The sequence below is a fragment of the Mobula hypostoma genome, chromosome X2 (genome assembly GCF_963921235.1).
Source record: "Mobula hypostoma chromosome X2, sMobHyp1.1, whole genome shotgun sequence".
Taxonomy (NCBI): domain Eukaryota; kingdom Metazoa; phylum Chordata; class Chondrichthyes; order Myliobatiformes; family Myliobatidae; genus Mobula; species Mobula hypostoma.
Window position 1 is genome coordinate 7,219,009 of NC_086129.1, and position 22,253 is coordinate 7,241,261.

General features: G+C 45.8%; 1 protein-coding gene across 1 annotated transcript; it reads right to left on the bottom strand.

Moving 5' to 3' along the window:
• Positions 1–16,856: 16,856 nt before the first annotated feature.
• LOC134340858 (probable G-protein coupled receptor 139) lies at positions 16,857–21,062 on the bottom strand. The gene is made up of 2 exons (XM_063038431.1): positions 20,993–21,062; positions 16,857–17,755 (listed from the first exon to the last, which is right to left on the bottom strand). The coding sequence occupies exons 1-2, from the start codon at positions 21,060–21,062 to the stop codon at positions 16,857–16,859; spliced, it is 969 nt and encodes a 322-aa protein (XP_062894501.1).
• Positions 21,063–22,253: the final 1,191 nt, after the last annotated feature.

Genomic DNA, 22,253 nt, shown 5'->3' on the forward strand with positions numbered 1-22,253 from the left:
TCTTTTCCAAAGCTAAAACTGCACAACACCCCAGTTTGATCCCTAAATTGAGATGTTCAGCAGTCTTACTGAGAGGGGATGTTGCCAGAAATGCAGTTGTTGCCTGAGAAAAGGCTTCCCACCGCTTCTTGAGTAACGTCGCCCAGGGTTACAGGGAGAATGCGGGAGAATGGAGCTGACAGGGACAATAAATCAAACATGATGGAATGATGCAAGGATGTATTGTTGAAAGTCTATACACCACTGATGAGGATTTATTGGAGTGTAATGACTAAGTTCCAATCCCCAATCTTAGAAAATATCTGCGGAAACTGGAGTGGTTTAATGGCAATTCTTGGAGTTAATGGGTTGCCATATGAAAGCGTTTGATGGCTCTTACCATAGAAACCATAGAAACCATAGAAACTACAGCACAGAAACAGGCCTTTTGGCCCTTCTTGGCTGTGCCGAACCATTTTCTGCCTAGTCCCACTGACCTGCGCACGGACCATATCCCTCCATACACCTCCCATCCATGTATCTGTCTTGTGTGGCTCTTATGTGTACTCACTAAAATTTAAAGAACGAAGCGCGATCTCATGGAAACCTATCGAATGGTGAAAGGCCTTGATAGAGTGGATGTGGAAAGGATGTTTCCTCTGGTTCGAGAGTCTAAGAACAGAGGACACAGCCTCAGAACAGAGGGCATCCTTTCAGAAGGAAGATGAAGAAGAGTTCCTTCAGCTGAAGAATGGTGAACCTATGAAATTCTTTGCCATAGGCAGCCCTGATGCCCAAGTCTGTATCAACAGTCTATATCAGGCAGAGGTTGATAGATTCTTGTCTGGGTAGGGCATGAATGGATCTGGAGAGAAGGCAAGAAAGTGGGGCTGAGAGGACTATTGATTCAACCATGACGAAATGGCGAATGGTAGTAGATTGGCCAAATGGCGAAATTCAACTCCTGTGACTAATGGTCGTAAGGAATCGCGGAAAAGATGATGAGCAATAGACTATTTTTACTCCTATGTCTTATGGCCTTACCGGAGAATCCAGGTCAGGGCAGAAGTAAAATCTGGTGATGTAGACAGCAGAACTCTGATACTGAATGGACAGAGATCAGCGGCTTGTGCAGGAAAAGAAGACCGAGTCCATGTCAGATGGATGGGGGCAGGGGGTGAGGATAGATCCCACAGGATTAAAAAAAAAACCAGCAAACAAGTTGTTGGATAGGTTGATGTCACAGCACCTGGGTGTGTTTCCATTTGTCTGTGTGAACACAAAATAGCGCAGAGCGGGAGGCTATATCATCCACTCGTCAACTTACCTGGGAAATAATCAGTATGGAGTTTCATCCCCGATCCAGTTTTGAAAATACCTGTGCATTGACTTGTCCTTTCAAGGCCTATCGCGATTTTCTTTTCGAGATAAATTTCCTCGTGATTAACATGGCCACACTGCAGGAGCGTTGAATCTGATATCTTGTGCCTATCTTGTGGTCGGTGCCTGGTCTGCGCTGCCAACAACGGTGGTAGAAGTTGATACAACAGGAGTCTTTTGAGGGACTCTCGGATAGTTACATTGAGCTGAGTAAAACGGAGGGCTCTGTGGTAGGGGAATTCTGGACAGTTTCTAGAGTAGGTTACATGGTCAGCGCAACGTTTCTATGTTTCTAAGTCACCGGATGTGTCAGTGCGTGATCGGCTCTGTACGTTTTCTTGATAGTTGTGGAGGAAAGTATTCTGAGTTCAGCATTTTTAAAAACAAGGGTTTAATATTGGGTTTTTGTGTGTGGAAAACTCCTTGCAGCTTAGTTTGTTACAGATGTGGCCTAGGCTTTCAGCACAGGCGACTTTTAGTATAAATACTTGTTGTTGTTATCTTGTAAGAATTCGGCTCCAGGATACGAGACAAACTGTTTGTCAATACAAGCATTTGCAGAGGACTGATTTATTTATTTATTTATTTATTTTTATTTTTGGTTGTTGCTATGGGAACATTTCCTCGCAAGGGCATATGGACCTAGCTTATCTTTTCAAATTCACAAGGTTAATCAAACAACCTTTGCTTTGCAATCGATTTCTGCATGCATAAAAGGAGCTGTGCTTTCTGTATTATTGCGAGTTCAAAACCCACTGTTGGACAGTCCACTCCCTACAATATCGTGAATAAAGCTCCCTTCACTTCGAATCCGGTGTCTAATTTACCTGCGATCAATTTTAATCGAATGTCCTTAGCAAATTAATTTCCCTTGCAATTTGCCGACGAGGATGGGATCCCTACAGATACGGGATCCAATCGAACCCCAGCGGCAGTAAATTTCTCTGGCAATGTGAGTTAGGCTTGGGACGTGTTCGGGTAGAACGTCTGACCGTGAGCCGCTCTTACTCTGAGAGGGAGACCAGACTAGTCGTGTAAGACCGCTAGAAACCAGAGGCCCGCCTGACTGGTGAACATCCCTCGGCTGCTGCCGATGGCAACGCAGTATATGAAAGACAGGGTCCGACATCCGCAGTCAATCCAATGAGTTGTGAAATCCATCCTACATTTCACGTCTCCCAGTTAAAATCAGTTTCTGTCAGTCCTCGTGCCCTCCGACCGAACCCCCTCCACCCCCACACCCAGAAGAAGAATTAAGAGTATCCACTATGTTCTCGTCTGCATAATATAATAACACCCCACTGTTATTCCTAATACAGTTAACTTTCCACTTAACATTTCTTTTATGACTGAAGTATTGACAAAATCTCTTGGTCAATCTTAATATTATCAGCAATATCCTTCTCAACCTGTCTTCGGCAATCTGAATTTCCCACTTTACTATAGCTCTCATATTTTCATATGCCCTATGGTTAAAATGTATAACTATTTATTTTTAGTATTCCTTAATTAGTTGTATTTTCTTCAATATTTTCATAAATCTTTGCTCATCCATGTAGTTGATCTATTGTTTTATTTTTGCATCTCCTGACCTTGGGTATGAACATTTCCTGCACTACATGTACTTCCTATTTAAATCGATGACATTGTTCCTCACCTGATACAATGGTAGGCAGTTTCTTCCAGTTTGCCTTCTGAGGTTTTTACCACATCTGCACAAATTTTGTCTTTGTGAAATTCAATCTAATGGCTTTCGCTTTTTTACTGATATACTCCCCCAAAGTACTTCGAGACTAACAATGTTATGATCAGTTGCTCCTAAAGGCTCAAGAACTTCCGTTGTTGCACGGGGCGACTGAGGAGAACCCAAGTGCGGGACACCGGCACGTCGACTGAGTTGGGGATGCTGGCGGAGACGTGAACGTAGAACAGCAACCCGGAGGAATCTTGACAAGGAGACTGGACCTACAGGGACTAACTTGAAACTAGAGCAGAACTTGGAACTAAACTCAGGACTAACGGTTCTAAGCGGACGAGAGAACGAAGCATCACACAAGAACAGACCAACAAACTGGCGACCTGTGTAGTGATGCCATCGTACTTATTTCACAGTCTCTGATGCAAACCAGGTGTACAGTAATTAAGTAAACTAACAGCAATTGGAAATCTAATGACGGTAATTAGGGCATAATTCGGGAGAAAGGAGCGTTAAAGGGGAACAACCAAACGGAACCATAACAGTACCCCCCCCCCCATCCCACACTCAACGGGAGCCTCCTGGCGATCCCCCAGGCTTGTCTGGATGGTCCCGATGGAAATCCCGGATGAGAGAAGGGTCCGGGATTTAGGAACGGGGAATCCAGGAAACTTCCTCCGGGGCGTACCCCTCCCAGTCAACCAAGTACTGGAGACCCCTGCCCCGAAGGCGGACCTCTAATAACCGCTGGACGGTGTACGCCGGATGGTTGTCGCTGATCCGGGTGTGGGGGTGGAGGGAGTTCGGTCGGAGGGCACGAGGACTGACAGAAACTGATTTTAACTGGGAGACGTGAAATGTAGGATGGATCCGCATAGACGTAAATAGTTTGAGCCGGACTGCCGTGGGGTTGATAATGCTCTCAATCTCGAAAGGTCCCAGGAAGCGGGGGGCGAGCTTCTTGTGCTGGTTCTTCAGAGGAATGTCTCTGGACGAGAGCCACACCATCTGCCGAGGTCGATATTTAGGAGCAGGGGTACGATGGCGGTCGGCAATTTTCCGGTTACTGTTGGCTGAGCGAAGCAGGGCCAAGCGTGCGTCTTCCCAGATTTTTTGGCTCCTGTGTATATGGGCCTGGACTGACGGCAACGCAATTTCTTTTTCCTGGGCGGGAAACAGCGGGGGTTGGTAACCAAGAGATCATTCAAAAGGAGATTTTCCGGTCGCGGTGCTGACCAGAGAGTTGTGGGCGTATTCTACCCATGCGAGACGGTTGCTCCAGGTAGACGGGTTGTTGGCTGTTATACGACGTACCGCCGCCTCCAACTCCTGGTTGACCCGCTCCGTTTGCCCGTTGGTCTGTAAGTGAAACCCAGACGATAGGCTAACTGAGGCGCCAAGGCCTCAATAAAAAGATCTCCAAACTTGTGAAATGAATTGAGGTCCCCGGTCGGAGACAATATCCGAAGGGATTCCGTGAAGTCGGAAAACGTGGGTGACGAGAAGGTCTGCGGTCTCCTGCGCGGGAGGGAGTTTAGGGAGGGCTACAAAATGCACCGAGTTGGAGAAACGGCCCAACACAGTTACTACGGCAGTGTTTCCACGTGAAGGCGGTAGCCCGGGTAATCCAGAGCGATGTGTGACCAGGGACGACGAGGGACAGGCAGGGGACGAAGCAATCCCGCAGGTAGCCGATGGGATTCCACGGGCGCAGACGGAACATGCAGAGACATAGGAACGGGTGTCAGCGTCCATGGAGGGCCACCAGAAATATCTCTTCAGAACAGTCAGAGTTCGATCGATTCCGGGGTGGCAGGCGAAACGAGAAGTGTGCCTCCACTGGAGAATCGGCAATCGGACAGAATCAGGCACGAAGAGGCGATTGGGAGGTCCAATGCCTGGGTCCGGTTGCGTCCATTGGGCCTCTGACTCTGGACTCGATCTCCCAGGTGAGGGCAGCCACTACACAGGTTGATGGAAGGATGGTCTCGGGGATGGGAAGGTCCTCCTCGGAAATGTATTGACGGGAGAGAGCATCGGGCTTCCCGTTCTTGGACCCCGGACGATAGGTGAGGGTAAACCTGAACCGGCCAAAGAATAATGCCCAGCGGGCCAGGTGAGAATTCAGGCGTTTGGCAGTCTGCATATATTCAAGGTCCTTACGGTCTGTCCAGAAGATGAACGGGTGTTCCGCCCCCTCCAACCAGTGTCTCTATTCTTCCAACGCCAGCTTGACCGCCAGCAGCTCCCGGTTCCCCACGTCGTAATTTCGTTCAGCGGGAGTCAGTCGGCGAGAGAAGAAGGCACAGGGATGTGGTTTCTGATCCGGGCCCGAACATTGGGACAGTACCGCTCCCACCCCGGAGTCGGAGGCGTCAACCTCCACAATGAATTGACAGGAGGGGTCCGGTTGAATCAGAACGGGAGCAGACGTGAAACGCCTCTTTAGTTCCGCGAATGCTGAGTCCACCTCGGAGTTCCAAAGGAAAGGTGTGGGGAGGTGAGGTAAGTCGGATCAGGGGAGCCGCCACCTGACTGTAGTTTCTGATGAACCGGCGATAGAAGTTCGAAAACCCCAGGAACCGTTGGAGTTGCTTGCGGTCCGTGGGTTTGGGCCACTCCGTCACAGCCCGGATGTTCTCGGGATCAGCTCTCACCTGTCCACTCTCGATGATGATAACCTAGGAAACTGACCGAGGGGACGTGAAATTCGCACTTCTCCGCCTTTACGAATAACTTATTCTCCCCCAGTCTCTGCAGGACTTGACTGACATGAAAAACGTGTTACTGGGGACTGGTGGAAAAGATTAGGATGTCATCCAGATAGACAAACACGAAGCGGTTAATAAAGTCTCTTAGTACATCGTTAATCAAGGCTTGGAAGACTGCGGGGGCATTGGTGAGGCCAAAAGGCATGACCAAGTCCTCGAAGTGGCCTAAAGGGGTATTGAATGCCGTCTTCCACTCGTCCCCCTCCCTTATTCGGACCAGATGGCAGGCGCTTCGTAGGTCTAACTTCGAGAAGATGGTGGCTCCGTGAAGTGGTTCGAACGCAGAACTTATCAGAGGCAGTGGGTACTTGTTCTTTATGGTTATATGATTTAGGCCTCGGTAGTCGATGCAGGGACGCAGGGAACCATCCTTCTTCCCCACCAAGAAGAACCCTGCGCCCACTGGGGAGGATGAGGGTCGGATGATGCCCGCCGCGACAGATTCACTGATGTAACCCTCCATTGCTTCCCTCTCTGGCCGGGACAAGTTATACAGGCGACTGGTGGGCAGAGGAGCTCCTGGGAGAAGGTCAATAGCACAATCGTATGGTCGGTGCGGAGGCAGGGAAAGGTCGCGTTGTTTACTAAACACGTGTTCCAGGTTGTGGTACTCCGCTGGAACCCTGGACAAGTCAGGGGGTTCAACGGCAGATGAGGTTGTGGTGGTTTTTACAGGGGAAAGGGCAGACTCTAGACAAGTAACGTGACAAAACGGACTCCAGCTGGATATCTTCCTGGTGGACCAATCAATGTAAGGGTTATGGCGGCCTCACCAGTGGTAACCAAGGACTATTGGAGCTTGAGGAGAGGAGATTAAGTTAAATTGTACCTGCTCCCGATGGTTCCCAGAAAAAATCAAAGACAATGGTGGGGTACAGTGAGTGACTCAGGCCAGAAGTCTGCCGTCCAGTGCACGGGCTTCCAGAGGGGTACTCAACGGCTCGGGAGGAATTCCGAGCTGGGAAGCTATGTTTTCATCCAACAGATTCCCCTCAGCACCGGAGTCTATCAAGGCAGACAAGACAGGGACTGTCGGTCCGGGACTTGCATCCGGGATTGGGGAACAGAAGGGAAGGTGGTCTGACTCACCAGGGTCCCCGTTTCTACTGGTGAGCCTTTCCTTTTGGCCGAAGAGAACAGGTAGCACGAAAATGGCCAGACCTACCGCAACAGAAACGATCCTCTACTCCTATTCTCCGGAGTCGCTCTGAGGAAGAAAGACGGCTCCGTCCCAGCTGCATTGGCTCCTCTCCCGTGGTGGTGGAAACGGCCGAGCCGGATGCTTTTCTAGGATCCGGAGGAGGAGAGAGGTGAGGGCTGGGAGTAGATGGTAACGTGTGCCGTGGGGTGGCCAAAGGAGAAGGACGGCGATTTTCTCCCTCTGTCGTTCTCGGAGTCGGTTGTCCAACCTAGTGCCTAAGGAGATCACTGAATCCAGGCTGTTAGTGTCATCCCCAGCCGCCAACTCGTCCTTTACCTTGTCACAGAGGCCTTGCCGGAATACCTCCTGGAGTGCCTCATCATTCCAGCCCAAGTCGGTCGCTAGCATCCGGATCTCCACGGAGTATTCGACAACACTACGTGAGCTTTGATGGAGGTAAGACAGGTGGATACTCGGTCGACCTGTTCACTGACCTTTCTTACGTCTACTGACAGGGAACGGAGGTTTTCCATGACTTCCTGGAGTAGCCGATTGTGCAAGCCCAGTAGGGAGCCCTGGCTGGCGAGTGCTTGTTGCAGAGGATTCGTGTCCGCTGGGTTCATGTTGGCCAGTTTGTTCTGTTGCACGGGGCGACTGAGGAGAACCCAAGTGCAGGACACCGGCACGTCGACTGAGTTGGGGATGCTGGCGGAGACGTGAACGTAGAACAGCAAACCGGAGGAATCTTGACAAGGAGACGTGATCTACAGGGACTATCTTGAAACTAGAGCAGAACCTGGAACTTAACCTAGAACTAACGGTTCTAAGCGGACAAGAGAACGAGGTATCACACAAGACTAAACCAACAAACTTGCAACCTGAGAAAGGGAAGCCATCGTATTTATTTCCCAGTCTCTGTTGAAAACCGGGTGTACTGTAATTAGGTAAACTAGAAGCAATTGGAAATCTAATGACTGAAATTAGGGTAAAATTTCAGTTAAACTAATTTGGCAGGGGGGTGGGAACCGGAATGACAGAGCGGAGGAAGGGAAAAACAGAAATAAATCTAGGATAGTAAGCAGTAAAGATGTCGGGAAAGAATTTGCAGCCATTGGGATGAGTGCAGTGCAATCAAAGCGAAAAGTACCAAATACTGGTCTTAAGGTGTTATACTTAAATGCACGCAGCATAAGGAACAAGGTGGATGATCTTGTCGTACAGCTACAGATTGGCAGGTATGATATTGTGGCCATCACTGAGACGTGGCTAAAGGATGCATGTCTCTGGGACCTGAACGTCCAAGGATACACGGTGTATCAGAAGGATAGGCAGGTAGGCAGAGGGGGTGGCGTGGCTTTATTGGTAAGAGATGATATGAAAACATTAGAAAGAGGTGATATAGGATCGGCAGGTGCAAAATCCTAATGGGCTGAGCTAAGAAATCGCAGTGGTAAAATGACCCTGATGGCAGTTATATACAGGCTTCCAAACAGCTGCAGTGATGTGAACAACAAATTATAACAGGAAATAGAAAAGGCTTGTCAGAACGGCAATTATGATCATTGTGAGGGATTTTAACATGCGAGTGGATTGGGAAAATCAGGTCGACACTGGATCTCAAGAGAGAGAATTTGTAGAAGTTCTGCGAGATAGCTTTTTAGGACAGCTTGTTGTTGAGCCCACTAGGGGATCGGCTGTACTGGATTGGGTATTGTGTAATGAACCGGAGGTGATTAGAGAGATTGAGGTGAAGGAACCCTTTGGAGGCAGTGATCATAACATGACTGAGTTCACTGTGAAATTTGAAAAAGAAAAGCCGAAATCCGATGTGTCGGTATTTCAGTGGAGTAAAGGAAATTACAGTGGCATGAGAGAGGAACTGGCCAAAGTTGACTGGAAAGGGACACTGGCGGGAAAGACGGCAGAGCAGCAGTAGCTGGAGTTTATGCGAGAAGTGAGGAAGGTGCAAGACAGGTATATTCCAAAAACGAAGAAATTTTCGAACGGAGAAAGGATGCAACTGTGGTTGAGAAGAGAAGTCAAAGCGAAAGTTAAAGCAAAGGAGAGGGCATACAAGGAAGCAAAAATTAGTGGGAAGGCAAAGGATTGGGAAGATTTTAAAAGCTTACAAAAGGAAACTAAGAAGGTCATTAAGAGGGAAAAGATGAACTATGAAAGGAAGCTAGCAAGTAATATCAAAGGGGATACTGAAAGCTTTTTCAAGAATATAAAGAGTAAAAGAAAGGTGAGAATAGATATAGGACTGGCAGGATATGATGCTGGAGATATTGTAATAGGAAATAAGGAGATGGTGGAGAAACTGAACGAGTATTTTGCATCAGTCTTCACTGAGGAAGACATCAACAGTATACTGGACACTCAAGGGTGGCAGGGAAGAGAAGTGTGCACAGTCACAATTACGACAGAGAAAGTACTCAGGAAGCTGAATAGTCTAAAGGCAGATAAATCTCTCGGACCAGATGGAATGCACCACGTGTTCTGAAGGAAGTAGCTGTAGAGATTGCGGAGGCATTAGCAGTGATCTTTCAAAAGTCGATAGATTCTGGCATGGTTCCGGAGGACTGGAAGATTGCAAATATCACTCCGCTAATTAAGAAAGGGGCAAGGAAGCAAAAAGGAAATTATAGACCTGTTAGCTTGACATCGGTGGTTGGGAAGTTGTTGGAGTCAATTGTCAAGGATGAGGTTACGGAGTACCTGGAGGCATATGACAAGATAGGCAGAACTCAGCATGGTTTCCTTAAAGGAAAATCCTGCCTGACAAACCCAATACAATTTCTTGAGGAAATTGCAAGTAGGGTAGACAAGGGAGATGCAGTGGATGCGGTATATTTGGATTTTTAGAAGGCCTTTGACAAGGTGCCGCACATCAGGCTGCTTAACAAGATAAGAGCCCATGGAATTACAGGAAAGTTACATACGTGGATAGAGTGTTGGCTGATTGGCAGGAAACAGAGAGTGGGAATAAAGGGATCCTATTCTGGTTGGCTGCCGGTTACCAGTGGTGTTCCACAGGGGTCCGTGTTGGGGCCGCTTCTTTTTCCATTGTACATCAACGATTTGGATTATGGAATAGATGGATTTGTGGCTAAGTTTGCTGACGATACGAAGATAGGTGGAGGGGCCGGTAGTGCTGAGGAAACGGAGAGTCTGCAGAGAGTCTTGGATAGATTGGAAGAACGAGCAAAGAAGTGACAAATGAAATACAATGTTGGAAAGTGTATGGTTTTGCACTTTGGCAGGAGAAATAAACGGGAGGACTATTATTTAACTGGGGAGAGAATTTAAAGTTCTGAGATGCAACGGGACTTGGTAGTCCTAGTGCAGGATACCCTTAAGGTTAAGCTCCAGGTTGAGTCGGTGGTGAAGAAGGCGAATGCCTCATTTCTAGAGGAGTAGAGTATAGAAGCAGGAGTGTGATGTTGGGGTACTTGGAGGAAAGGATGTGCTGACGTTGGAAAGGGTACAGGGAAGAATCACTAGAATGATTCTGGGAATGAGAGGGTTAACATATGAGGAACGTTTGTCCGCTCTTGGACTGCATTCCTTGGAGTTTAGAGGAATGACGGGGGACGTCAGAGAAACATTTCGAATGTTGAAAGGCATGGACAGGCGGATGTGGCAAAGTTTTTTTTTCCCACGATGGGGAGTCCAGTACGAGAGGACATGACTTAAGGATTGATGGGCGCCCATTCAGAACAGAGATGCGAGGATTTCTTTTTAGCCAGAGTGTGGTGAATCTATGGAATTTGTTGCCACGGGTGGCAGTGGAGGCTCCTTTGTCTTACAATCAGGGAGAAAGGAGCGTGTAGGGGAACAGCCAAACGGAACCATGACACTTTCCAGTAATTATCCACCACTGACGTCAAACTCACGGGCCTATAATTGCTAGGCTTACTCTTAGAACCCTTTTTAAACAATGAAACAACATGAGCAATATGCCAATCGTCCAGCACGGTCCACGTTTGGAATGACATTTGAAATATTTCTGTCAGAGCCCCTTCTATTTCTACACTAACTTCATTCAAGTTCCAAGGGAATGTCCCGTCAGGACCCGCAGACATATCCACTTCTATTTTCCTTAAAAGCGCCAGTACTTCCTCTTCTTTAGTCATCATAGTTTCCATAACTTCCCTACTTGTTTCCCTTACCTTACGCAATTTGATATCCTTCTCCTTAGTGAATACCGAAGAAAAGAAATCGTTCAAAATCTCTCCCTTCTCTTTTGGCTCCACACATAGCTGTCCACTCTGATTCTCTAACGGACCGATTTTATCCCTCACTACCCTTTTGTTATTCATATAACTGTAGAAACCGTTTGGATTTATTTTCACCTTACTTGCCAAAGCAACCTCGTATCTTCTTTTCGCTTTTCTAATTTCTTTTTTAAGAATCTTTTTATATTGTTTATATTCCTCGAGCACCTCGTTTACCCCAAGCTGCATATATTTATTGTAGATATCTCTCTTTTTCCGAACCAAGTTTCCAATATCCCTTAAAAACAATGGCTCTCTCAAACGGTTAACCTTTCCTTTCAACCTAACAGGAACATACAGATTCTGTACCCTCAAAATTTCACCTTTAAATGGCCTTCATTTCTCTATTACATCCTTCCCATAAAACTAATTGTCCCGATCCACTCCTTCCAAGTCCTTTCGCATCTCCTCAAACTTAGCCTTTCTCCAATCAAAAATCTCATCCCTGGGTACAGTCCTATCCTTCTACATAATTATATTGAAACTAACGGTATTGTGATCACTGGACCCGAAGTACTCCTCAACACAAATCTCCGTCACCTGACCTATCACATTCCGCTGCATTTCACATTGTTTGTCAATGATTTAGATGTGGCAGACTTTGCGGATGATACGAAAATAAGGAAAGGAATCTGTAGTGGTGAGCAATCAATGCCATTGCAGCGATTGGAAGAATGGGCAAAAAAGCGGCAGATGGAATACGATGTTGGCATACGGTGCATTGGCCTTCATCAACCGTGGGATTGAGTTCCAGAATAGAAATAAATGGTACATCTGTGTGTGGGCACGTGGCCAAGTGGTTAAGGCATTCGACTAGGGATCTGAAGGTCGTGAGTACGAGCCCCAGCCGAGGCAGCGTGTTGTGCACTTGAGCAAGACACTTAATCACACAGTGCTCTGCGATGACACCGGTGCCAAATGCATGGGTCCTAATGCCCTTCCCTTGGACAACTTCGGTGTCGTGGAGAGGGGAGATCTGCAGCCTGGGCAGCTGCTGGTTTTCCATGCATCCTTGCCCAGGCCTACGCCCTGGCACAGATACATGGTCTCTCAAGGCTAACGAATGCCTTTAAGGTACAGCTGTATAGGACCCTGGGTAGGCTCAGCTTGGAGTACTGTACTCAGTTCTGATTGCCTCACTACAGGAAGGATCTGGAAACCATAGAAAGTGTGCAGAGGAGTTTTACAAGGGTGTTGCCTGGGTTGGGGGCATGCCTTATGAGAATGGTTTGAATGAATTCGGCCTTTTGTCCTTGGAGCGATGGAGGATGAGAGGTGACCTGACAGAGGTGTATAAGATGATGAGAGGCATTGATCGTGTGGACAGTCAAGGGCTTTTTTTCCCAGGACCGAAATGGTCAGCACGTGAGGGCACAGTTTTAAGGTGCTGGGGAGTAGGTACAGAGGAGATATCAGGGTAAGTTTTTTTTTATGCAGAGAGTGGTGAGTGAGTAGAATGGGCTGCTGGGGACGGTGGTAGATGCGGATACAACAGACTCTCTTAAGAGACTCCTGGACAGGTACATGGAGCTTAGAAAAATAGAGGGCTATGTGTGACCGTGGGTAATATCTAAGGGAAGGTCATGTTCGGCACAGCTTTGTGAACCGAAGGGCCTTTATTGTGCTGTAGGTTTTTCTATGTTTCTCTAAAGGCCAGTTATCCTAACCGCAGTGGTTGGGAAAGTGTTGGAGTCTGCTGTTAAGGACGAGATTTCGAAGTACTTGGAGACAAATGATAAGATATATCAAAGTCAGGATGGTTTCTGAAAAGGGAAATCTTGCCCGACAAATCTCTTAGAGTTCTTTGAGGATCTGGATGTCATTTGCTTGGATTTTCAGAAGGCGTGTTATAAGACGCTGCACATGAGACTGGTTAACAAGATAAAGTTATATGGCATTACAGGAAGCATACTGTAATGGTTAGCAGGATGGCTGACAGGCAGGATGCAAAGGGTGGGAATAAAATGGGCTTTTTTATGATTGGCTTCCGGTGATTAGTTGTGTTCCTTAGGTGTTGGTATTGAGACCGCTGCATGTCACATTGTTTGTCAATGATGAAGGTACGCAAACTTTGCGGATGATACGAAAATAGTTGGAGGGGTCGGTAGTCGTGAGGAAGCGATGCGATAGCAGCAGGACTTAGCCAGATTGGAGGAATGGGCAAACAACTGGTAGATGGAATATAGTGTTTGGAAATGCATAATGATCCATTTTTGCTGAAAGGAACAGCAGTGTGGAATATTATCTCAATAGAGAGAGCTGCAGAGAGACGTAGGACTCCTCGTGCAAGATTTCCAAAATTTTACTTTCAAAGGTGAGTCTGTGGAAATGTAGGCAAATGCAAATGTAAGAATTAGAGAGGCCAGAATCATGTGGGCATACATAAAACACCAGTTCTCATCTGCTGATATGCGATCGAAAGATATTGTTGTCTAATCGCAACTAAAAAGTTCAGCAAACAACTGTCATATTGTTTTTGTAAAGTCTCAAGTTTTTTGTCAATATTCATACTCTGACATAGAACACTATATCCCGGTTATCATTCTTTCATTAGACATCAAGGACTGACAGTGCAATGTTTCATAAACGGTATGGAGGCGTGGGTCTTCCGAAACAAAATATATATCAGGAACAGATTGTGGAATAATCCAACATGACTTATTCGGATATACGCACGGCGTATTTCTAATCTGTCTGTCTGTCTGTCTCTCTCTCTCTCTCTCTCTCTCTCTCTCTCTCTCTCTCTCTCTCTCACACACACACACACACACACACATGCACGCGTGAGTGAAATTTTTGTCATTTCATCCCGCTTTGTTTTGACGATGATCATGCCGTTGCCTTAAATACAAAGTGTCTTAAATCAGTAAGGACAATATAACATCCGGCATCACCTATGGACAGCATCCGCTTTTACCCGTTACTTGCCTTCGGACTTAACAAAAATATTATTAGTTTATGAGTCTTGAAAAATTTGCAAAAACAACAAAAAGAAAATATACAGTAAACTATGAATTAAAATAATACAGCTGCAAAGAATGACATAAAATGTCAGTGGTGACGAGGGAGACAAGGTATGTCGGCGGGTATAATCGGAGTGAAATGTAATGCTGGGAAACCCGGTATTTAATCAGTCCATTTGTTTCAGTAGTTGGCGTGAAAGTGACTCCGTACAATGATCGCTGATGACCCTGTCACTGTGGATGCGGTAATGTCCAGTGAGAAAAAAAAACTATTCTCATCGTTTACTCTGTTGTTTCACATCCAGGTTGACCGCTATTGTGACATCCAACCAACCAAAAAGCAAAGAAACAAAATATTTCCGTTTCAGAGAAAACAAAATCGATTTTAACAGCCAAACCAAATGCTTTTCTGTAACTTGAACATCTTGTTATACTGCGCCTGCTTTTAAATAGAAAAGGTTGATTCAGCTTCTTGTGAAGAGAATACTGAGACATAGAATGGTTTCATTTGAAACGTGCAAACTCTGTGAGAGAACACCGTTTCTGCCGCTCCATAAATAAATGTTAATTGGCGATGCTATCAGATTTCTAAATGGACAGTGAACGCACGAACTGTACCCCGTATTTCCCTTCTCTTTTCACACTGCTTCTTCAAAATAGTTTGCTGTTTTATATTTAATTCTTATAGTAATTAATTTTGTAAATACGCCAGCAGGTGACTTGAATATTTTGCATATTTAGCAGACATACGAATGACACAGAAATTATTTAAACTAACAATAAAACTTGCAATTGGGTTTTGTGTTTTATCCACTGAGCCGACCATATAATCTCAGCAGATGGTCGACCCCGTTCCACAGCTCCCCCTGAAGTTCCGCTGTGCCTCCGTGGAGATTTCACGGTGGGAAAAGGACGGGGACTTCTTGACGCCGATTTTATTTTATCTCTTTTGTTTACCGTTACAGACTTCAACACGTATGCCGTGTGCAGTACAGTTCGGGTTCTGTTCCGAGAACATCGCAATTTGCGAAATTTTAAATTCATAACATTACCGCACACAAGACTTTAGATTCAATGTTTCTACAGAGTGAGCATTTTAATTACAAGGACAATTAACTGAAACAGAAAATGCAGGTTGGTGTTGAAATTACAAGTAAAAGTATAGTTATTTTCCAAAACTGGATATGAGATGAAGTTCCATGCTGATCATTTTACTGGATGAATGGATAACTATAGTTTCCCTCTCTAACGCTATTTCATCTACGCATAGGCAAATGGAAACACGTCCAAATGCGAGTGACATCAGCCTACACAAACCCCCTTTCCTGTGAAATCTATCCCCACTGCTCCTCCATTCTGATACGTACTCGGTCCTCTTCCTCTGCACAAGCCTCAGCCCCCTTTTCATTCAGTATTTCAGTCATCCTCTCTTCACCACCTGGATTTACTTCTCACCTGATTTTTTCCTCACAGTCCCAATCTACTGGCCTCTCTCCGTATCCCTTCATGCCCTGGCCAATGAAGAAACTGTCCAGCTCTGCCTTCAATATATTGCAGATAAAGACTTGGCCTCCACAGCTTTCTGAGGGAAAGATTTCCATGGATTCACCATTATCTTGCAAAACAAATTCCTCCTGATCCCCGTTCTTACAGGATGCCCTTCCTGCTTTGGCTGTCTGCTCTGGCCTTAAACTATTTCACCATAGAACACACCCTTCCACTTCTACTATCAAGGCTTTCCACCATTCGACGGGTTTCAAAAAGGTCACCCCACATTCTTCTGAATTCTGGTGAATAGAGGACAGAGCGATCAACCTCTTTATCTGACAAGCCGCTCAGTCCTGGAATCATTTACGTGTACCTCCTTTGGAACCTCTCCAGTTTCAGCAGACGCAACGCATCTAACATAAGGGGGCAAAACCTGCTCACAATTCTCCAACTGAAGCTACAGCAGTGTTTTATAACGTTTGGGAAATACATCCGTACATAATTCCATCATGTTTGTTTTATTTTCCCTCTGAGCCCCAATCCCCGCATTCTCCCTGTAACCTTTGACAACCTTACTCGAGAGAGGGTGAGAAGCATTGTTTTTCACGCCACAGCTGCAGTTCCCATACCATACGCTCACGTAAGTCTGCTACACATGATCATTTATGGGTCAGACTGGGCGTCGTAGTTATGAACTTTCGCCTTGGAAGGGACCTTGCGATTCTGAATTTAAAAATAAAGCAGCAGTCACATATTTTGATCCGGAACAATGGCAATTGCAGGTAACCGAGCTCACTTTAACTGAAACCAGTTTTTCATGTTTCAGCCACATTTCTCCAGTTGTCACAGAAATCCCTGGAATGGTCCATAGTCCGGTGAATTACAATAGAATAATATCAATGTAAGAAAAATAATACTGGCTTCACGTGGTTCGTTGGCCCAGATTCTGGAAGTAATCCAATATTTCTGAAACAATTTCTGCTAATATAGCGATCACATCAGCGCCTTTTGTTATTTGTTAAATTGAATTAATTTGCTGACTTTACTGGATCAAGAAAACGACAAACATTCGCTAGCCTGGCTGCAAGAATATAGGCACATTTAGCAGACATACACATCACATAGAAATGCATTTAAACTCCTTGCAATTAGATTTGTGTTTTAGCTACAGATTCGAACATTTAATGTAACCAGATGTTTGACTCCACCCTTCAGCTCCTCCCTGAATTTTCTCTGTGACAGAGTGTAGATACACGTGTTGGTGCAGGTACAGAGATACTGCAACATGTTCCCAAACTGTTGCAGGACATACGTCCGGGTATTCAAATACTTATTCGTGTAAGAGTAATTCTGAAATTGCCAGTTCATAGAATATACAACTATGGGGATCCACAACAATATGAAATTGGCCGACAGAGCGAACAACAACATTATTGATTTTCTCCGGTTCTCCATCTCTGGGTCATTCTTTTTCTCGCTGCTGTTCCTGAGCCCCCGGCGAACTCTGTTTGCCGCGATAATATGTCTGACTGTTAAAGCATTAAAAAGCAGAATCAAACAGATCGGCAATAAAGGCGTAGTTATAGGGTTAAACAACTGGTATGCTTTCCACATTGGTAAACTAAGGTATTCCGTTTTCAAAATGCATCGCCAGGGGACGTTATCAATGGTAAAGTAAGGTCCTATCGCAAAGTATAGCGGAACACACTTCTCAAAACTTCCTAAACCCACAATCGCTATCACAGCAGTCGCTGTCCTCTCGGTGCAGTATCGCTCCCGCAGCTTTTGACTGCAGATTGCAATACAGCGATCGAACGTGAAAGCCACCGTGAGCCAAACAGAACAGTCCATGGTTGCGACCCTCAGGACAAGCGTCACGGCGCAAATCGGAGTAATGTGCAAAGGAGGGGCATAAACATAAATGTTATTGATCTCGCAGAGTACAACAGCAATAATAACACCTAGTAAATCAGCTACGGCCATTCCCACCAGGTAGCGAGAGATGCATTTAGAGAGTCCGCAGTTTCCCAGAGACAAGATCACAATCGCCACGAAGTTAACTGCAAGAAAGCAAAGAAGCTTTAGGTTCATTCGCACAATCCCTGATCATTTTTACTTGGTATGCATGCATTGAAATGTATTGAATCGGACGGAGTGAACCTCAGGTATCTGATCCTGTGCCGGGTCTAATGCTGTTCGTACAGACTCCGACACAGTCCTTCGATTGGATGACCACGCCGCACCCGAGTAACAGCTGAACCGCGGATTTCCAGTCGACAGCAGCTGTTCCAGTGGCCGCCTTATCGACCCACTCATCCAGACAGACCCATCATTGTGGCTGAGAATGTTGGAGATTTTATATATTGTGGCCGTAAATTGGACATAGGAGGACTGTCCCTTCGGGGATAACATTCTGGAGTGGAGTAACGGCAGAGCTAAATTTATGCTTTGATGTACAGTTGGCTAATAATGTTGAATATAAAGTCTCGTCATCCCCACGTTGTGAGTTGGATGTAAGAAATAAAATAAATCATATTTTATTCTAAATTAAAACCCACCTAAGGAAGCAGAACACAGTAAACGGGAAAAGTTTTGCACGTTATTCGGGCAAATTTCAGACAAATAAACAGGAAAAAAATTATTTTGTTGTATTAAGACGAAGATTAATAAAAAAAACTGTGTCGTCGAAAAACCGTGCAGCTCCCAGAGAGAGCTGCAACGATGCTAAAGATTTTGTTTCTATTTTAGTAAACGTTTGAGTTTCTATATTGACGCAGAATCAGATTTAGAACGATACGCGCTGGTGAAGCTGAAAGCTCGAATAAGGTAAAGGGCGAGAACAGTATCAATTTTAACACTCAATCAATTTTTAATATTGACAAAATGACCGGACATAAGAAACGAGTAATAAAAACCAGAAAAATGAAAGCATAAAATAAAATATACACTTAAACCTGAACAGGCTAAAACACTCATCAGAAGACGCACCATCTGTAACAAATGCTACAATTATAAAACACACCCATACAGTTGTAGCCAATTCCAGTTACTGACCAGGGATACCAATCGCTGCTAGTACAGGATAATAAATACTCGCGATGTGGTAAATTGCTGGATATCCCATTTTCTGTGTCGACTGGTGATCAGTTGAAAATAGTCCAACTGTCGACATCTACTGTTGATTGCTTTGCCAGCTCTTATACAGGAGATGAAAGTACCCTCTGACAATTAGTCATACCACGTGGTTAGTCACATTACTGACGGTCCACTGAACAAACACTTCAGGTTTTGTTTTCAATTAAATTAATTGCATTATCGTGAAATTGAAATCGCTCCCCCCGGTGGAATCACAAAATAACAATTATGTTTAATTTTGTTTACCTCACACCTTCAAACGAGAACGTTGTCCATTCTTTCTCGATGGCACAGGATTGGCGTGTTTCATATAAAATAATCCTAATCTCAATACTTTTATAACGTGGACCATCACTCTCAAATAATTATCAATAGTTACGATAGGCGAAGTGCATTAAGATTCTAAACTTACGGAAGCGCTTTCAGTTAGATTTTTCAATTCAGTAATCTTTTACCATAGTACCATAGAAACTACAGCACAGAAACAGGCCTTTTGGCCCTTCTTGGCTGTGCCGAACCATTTTCTGCCTAGTCCCACTGACCTGCACACGGACCATATCCCTCCATACACCTCCCATCCATGTATCTGCCTTGTATCTTTTCTCGTAAGGGGAATGGTCACACCTCCTTTTTGCTGTCAGATTGGTTTGGTGCCACAATACTGGTCATTCTCGATGAAAAACAACGTCGTAAACGATTAGATTAGTTATGTATCTCTGAGGTAATCTCCACGTCTAAACTGATGTTGGGGTAGTGGGGTCATCTGTGATTAGTGTAAGGAGTCTGTTTCACAAAGCTATCTGTAAAGATAGATACATTCAATACCATTTTCTTCCATAAAACTGCACTGTTTAACAAAAATTACTCGTATTTCTGTCACTAACATACCGATGCATTTCCCCTCTCTCGGTTGATATTTTGTGCTATTTCGTGAAGGTGTGTTACTTTCATACATTGCTCACTGCAGTCTTTTCTTTCATTATTTTGCAAATTTTACAAGGCTCAGAGTGTCTAATGTGGGCAAGCAAATGACGTCTAAATGCGCTGGTTTATCCATAGGTAAAGCGGTCTCCATATTTTCCTTATTTGATTTAAGACACGTTGCATTTAAGTCGAATGAATTGATATCGGCCACAAATAGCAATAACTTATACTCGACTCTCCCTGTGTGTGCGATGTCGCATGCCTTCATTCTATCTCTAAAAAATATCCGTCAGAAATATCGATCCTGTCAATTCATTATTCTGATTTTTCATATTTATTGACAAGCGGAACGAATCCTTTCTCTCTCCAACCCACGGGATCGACTGGAACGCTGTTCTTGCCTTTAATGACACTTTTCTCAGGTTTGTCCCAGTGCTGGGGGCAGGCAGCTCTCCCGGAAGGTGAGACTGGGAAATTTCAATGGGACTTTGCCCAGAATTGTGCCAGTGCAGGGCACAGGCAGCTTTCCGGGACGGCGTGACTGGGAGAGGTTTACATTGTGAAATTAACATTTTCTGAGTTGTCGATCAGAGAGAATCCCTGTTCCTGTCTTTCACGTCTCCCTGGGAAGTCTGTCACAATCGGATCCCACTGCCTATTGGTCAACAATTGGATCTGATCACCTGAGCCGGAGTCCGCTGAGCAGCTGCCGTGTGTTATCGGATTGAACTGCGCTGCAGAGTGACCCGGTCTCTGGTCACTCAGATCTCCTGCTTTCCCTCTGTGGGGCACTGCTTCAGCCTCCAGAAGGGTCTCGGCCCAAACCTGCCTGACCTGCTGAGTTCCGCCAGTATTTTGTGTGATGCTCCCCTCTGTATCCTTTCTCACCCCCATCAGATGCTGAGTTTCCCGAGGCCTGGTCAGTCACGGTCAAATCAGTGAAACCGGCCCCCTCAGAGACGGGAATCGGGATCAGCACCGATCATTGTAGTTCAGGCAGTGTCTGTCTGTCTGTCTCTTTCTCTCTGTCCCTCTCTCTCCAGTGAATTTAGTGGCGATTGTGATCCTGTCCCGGAGAAAGTGCGGCCTCTCTACCTGCACCACTCGCTACCTGGTGGCCATAGCAGCGGCCGATCTACTGACTGTTGTCATCCAGGTCATTTTGTATCTAATCAATGTGTATTACTTTCCGTGGAGTTTTCTGAGCATCACCCCTGTGTGCAGTGTTATCGATTCACTGAGGTTCACAGCCACAGACTGTTCTGTCTGGTTCACCGTCACTTTCACCTTTGATCGGTTTGTCGCCATTTGCTGCCCGAAGCTGAAAACAAAATATTGCACTGTGAACACACATCAAAGTTGCTGGTTAACGCAGCAGACCAGGCAGCATCTCTAGGAAGAGGTACAGTCGACGTTTCGGGCCGAGACCCTTCGTCTCTGCCTGGCCTGCTGTGTTCAGCAGCAATTTTGATGTGTGTTGCTTGAATTTCCAGCAGCTGCAGAATTGCTCGTGTTTACGTTTATTGCACCGGGGAAACTGCTGCTGTTTAACAACAACCGCCGTACTGCTCTCGCTGAAAAAACATTCCCCGGTGCTTCGTGTGGAAAACCACGGTGACAGTCGACAACGTACTGTGGTTCTGTGATCTTAAGGGCACTGTTTTCACTGACCCCGGGTGGGCAGGATATGACTGCGTCGATATGACTGAGTTCCTCCATTTCGCTGGGATCCTGCTGCTCAACGCTCTGACAGTCAGGCACATTTTAGTGGCCAGTCGGGTCCGTAAGGGGCTGAAGGGTCAGAGCAAGGGGGAGAACCGCAGTGACCCGGAGATGGAGAGCAGGAGGAGGTCTGTGGTTTTACTCTTCACTCTCTCCGGCAGCTTCATCCTCCTGTGGATGACACTGGTTGTAAATGTCATATATTATCAGGTCTCAGGAAAAGGTTTCGATTTCAATGATTCTCAATGGATCTTTTACTATGTCGGGGCTTTACTGAAGGATTTCAGCTGCTGCACGAACACATTTATTTACGTGGTGTCTCAGTCGAAATTCAGGGAGCAGATGATCAGCGCGGTTGTATATCCGGTCACCTCGGTGCTTCAGTTGATTAATAAAGCCGCGTCCTGAGCGCAAGCCAGAGACGGCCGCAGTGTCTCCAGTCCGGCCTTCACCTCCTCACGTTCACCGTCTGGTCACCCAGGTGTTATTCCCGGGCGGATTGTCCCATCGACCGGCAGCTGTGTGTGTGTGTGTGTGTGTGTGTGTGTGTGTGTGTGGTGTGTGTGTGTGTGTGTGTGTGTGTGTGTGTGTGTGTGTGTGTGTGTGTGTCTGTGTGTGTATGTGTCTGTGTGTGTGTGTGTGTGTGTGTGTGTGTGTGTGTGTGTGTGTGTGTGTGTGTGTGTGTGTGTGTGTGTGTGTGTGTGTGTGTGTGTGTCGGTGTGTGTGTGTGTGTGTGTGTGTGTGTGTGTGTGTGTGTGTGTGTGTGTGTGTGTCGGT

Coding starts and splice junctions, on each gene's coding strand:
- LOC134340858 (XM_063038431.1), bottom strand. CDS start 21,062: ATGGCGACAAACCGATCAAAGGTGAAAGTGACGGTGAACCAGACAGAA. Junction 17,756..20,992: donor GTCTGTGGCTGTGAACCTCA/GTGAATCGATAA, acceptor GCTTTCTTGCAG/TTAACTTCGTGGCGATTGTG.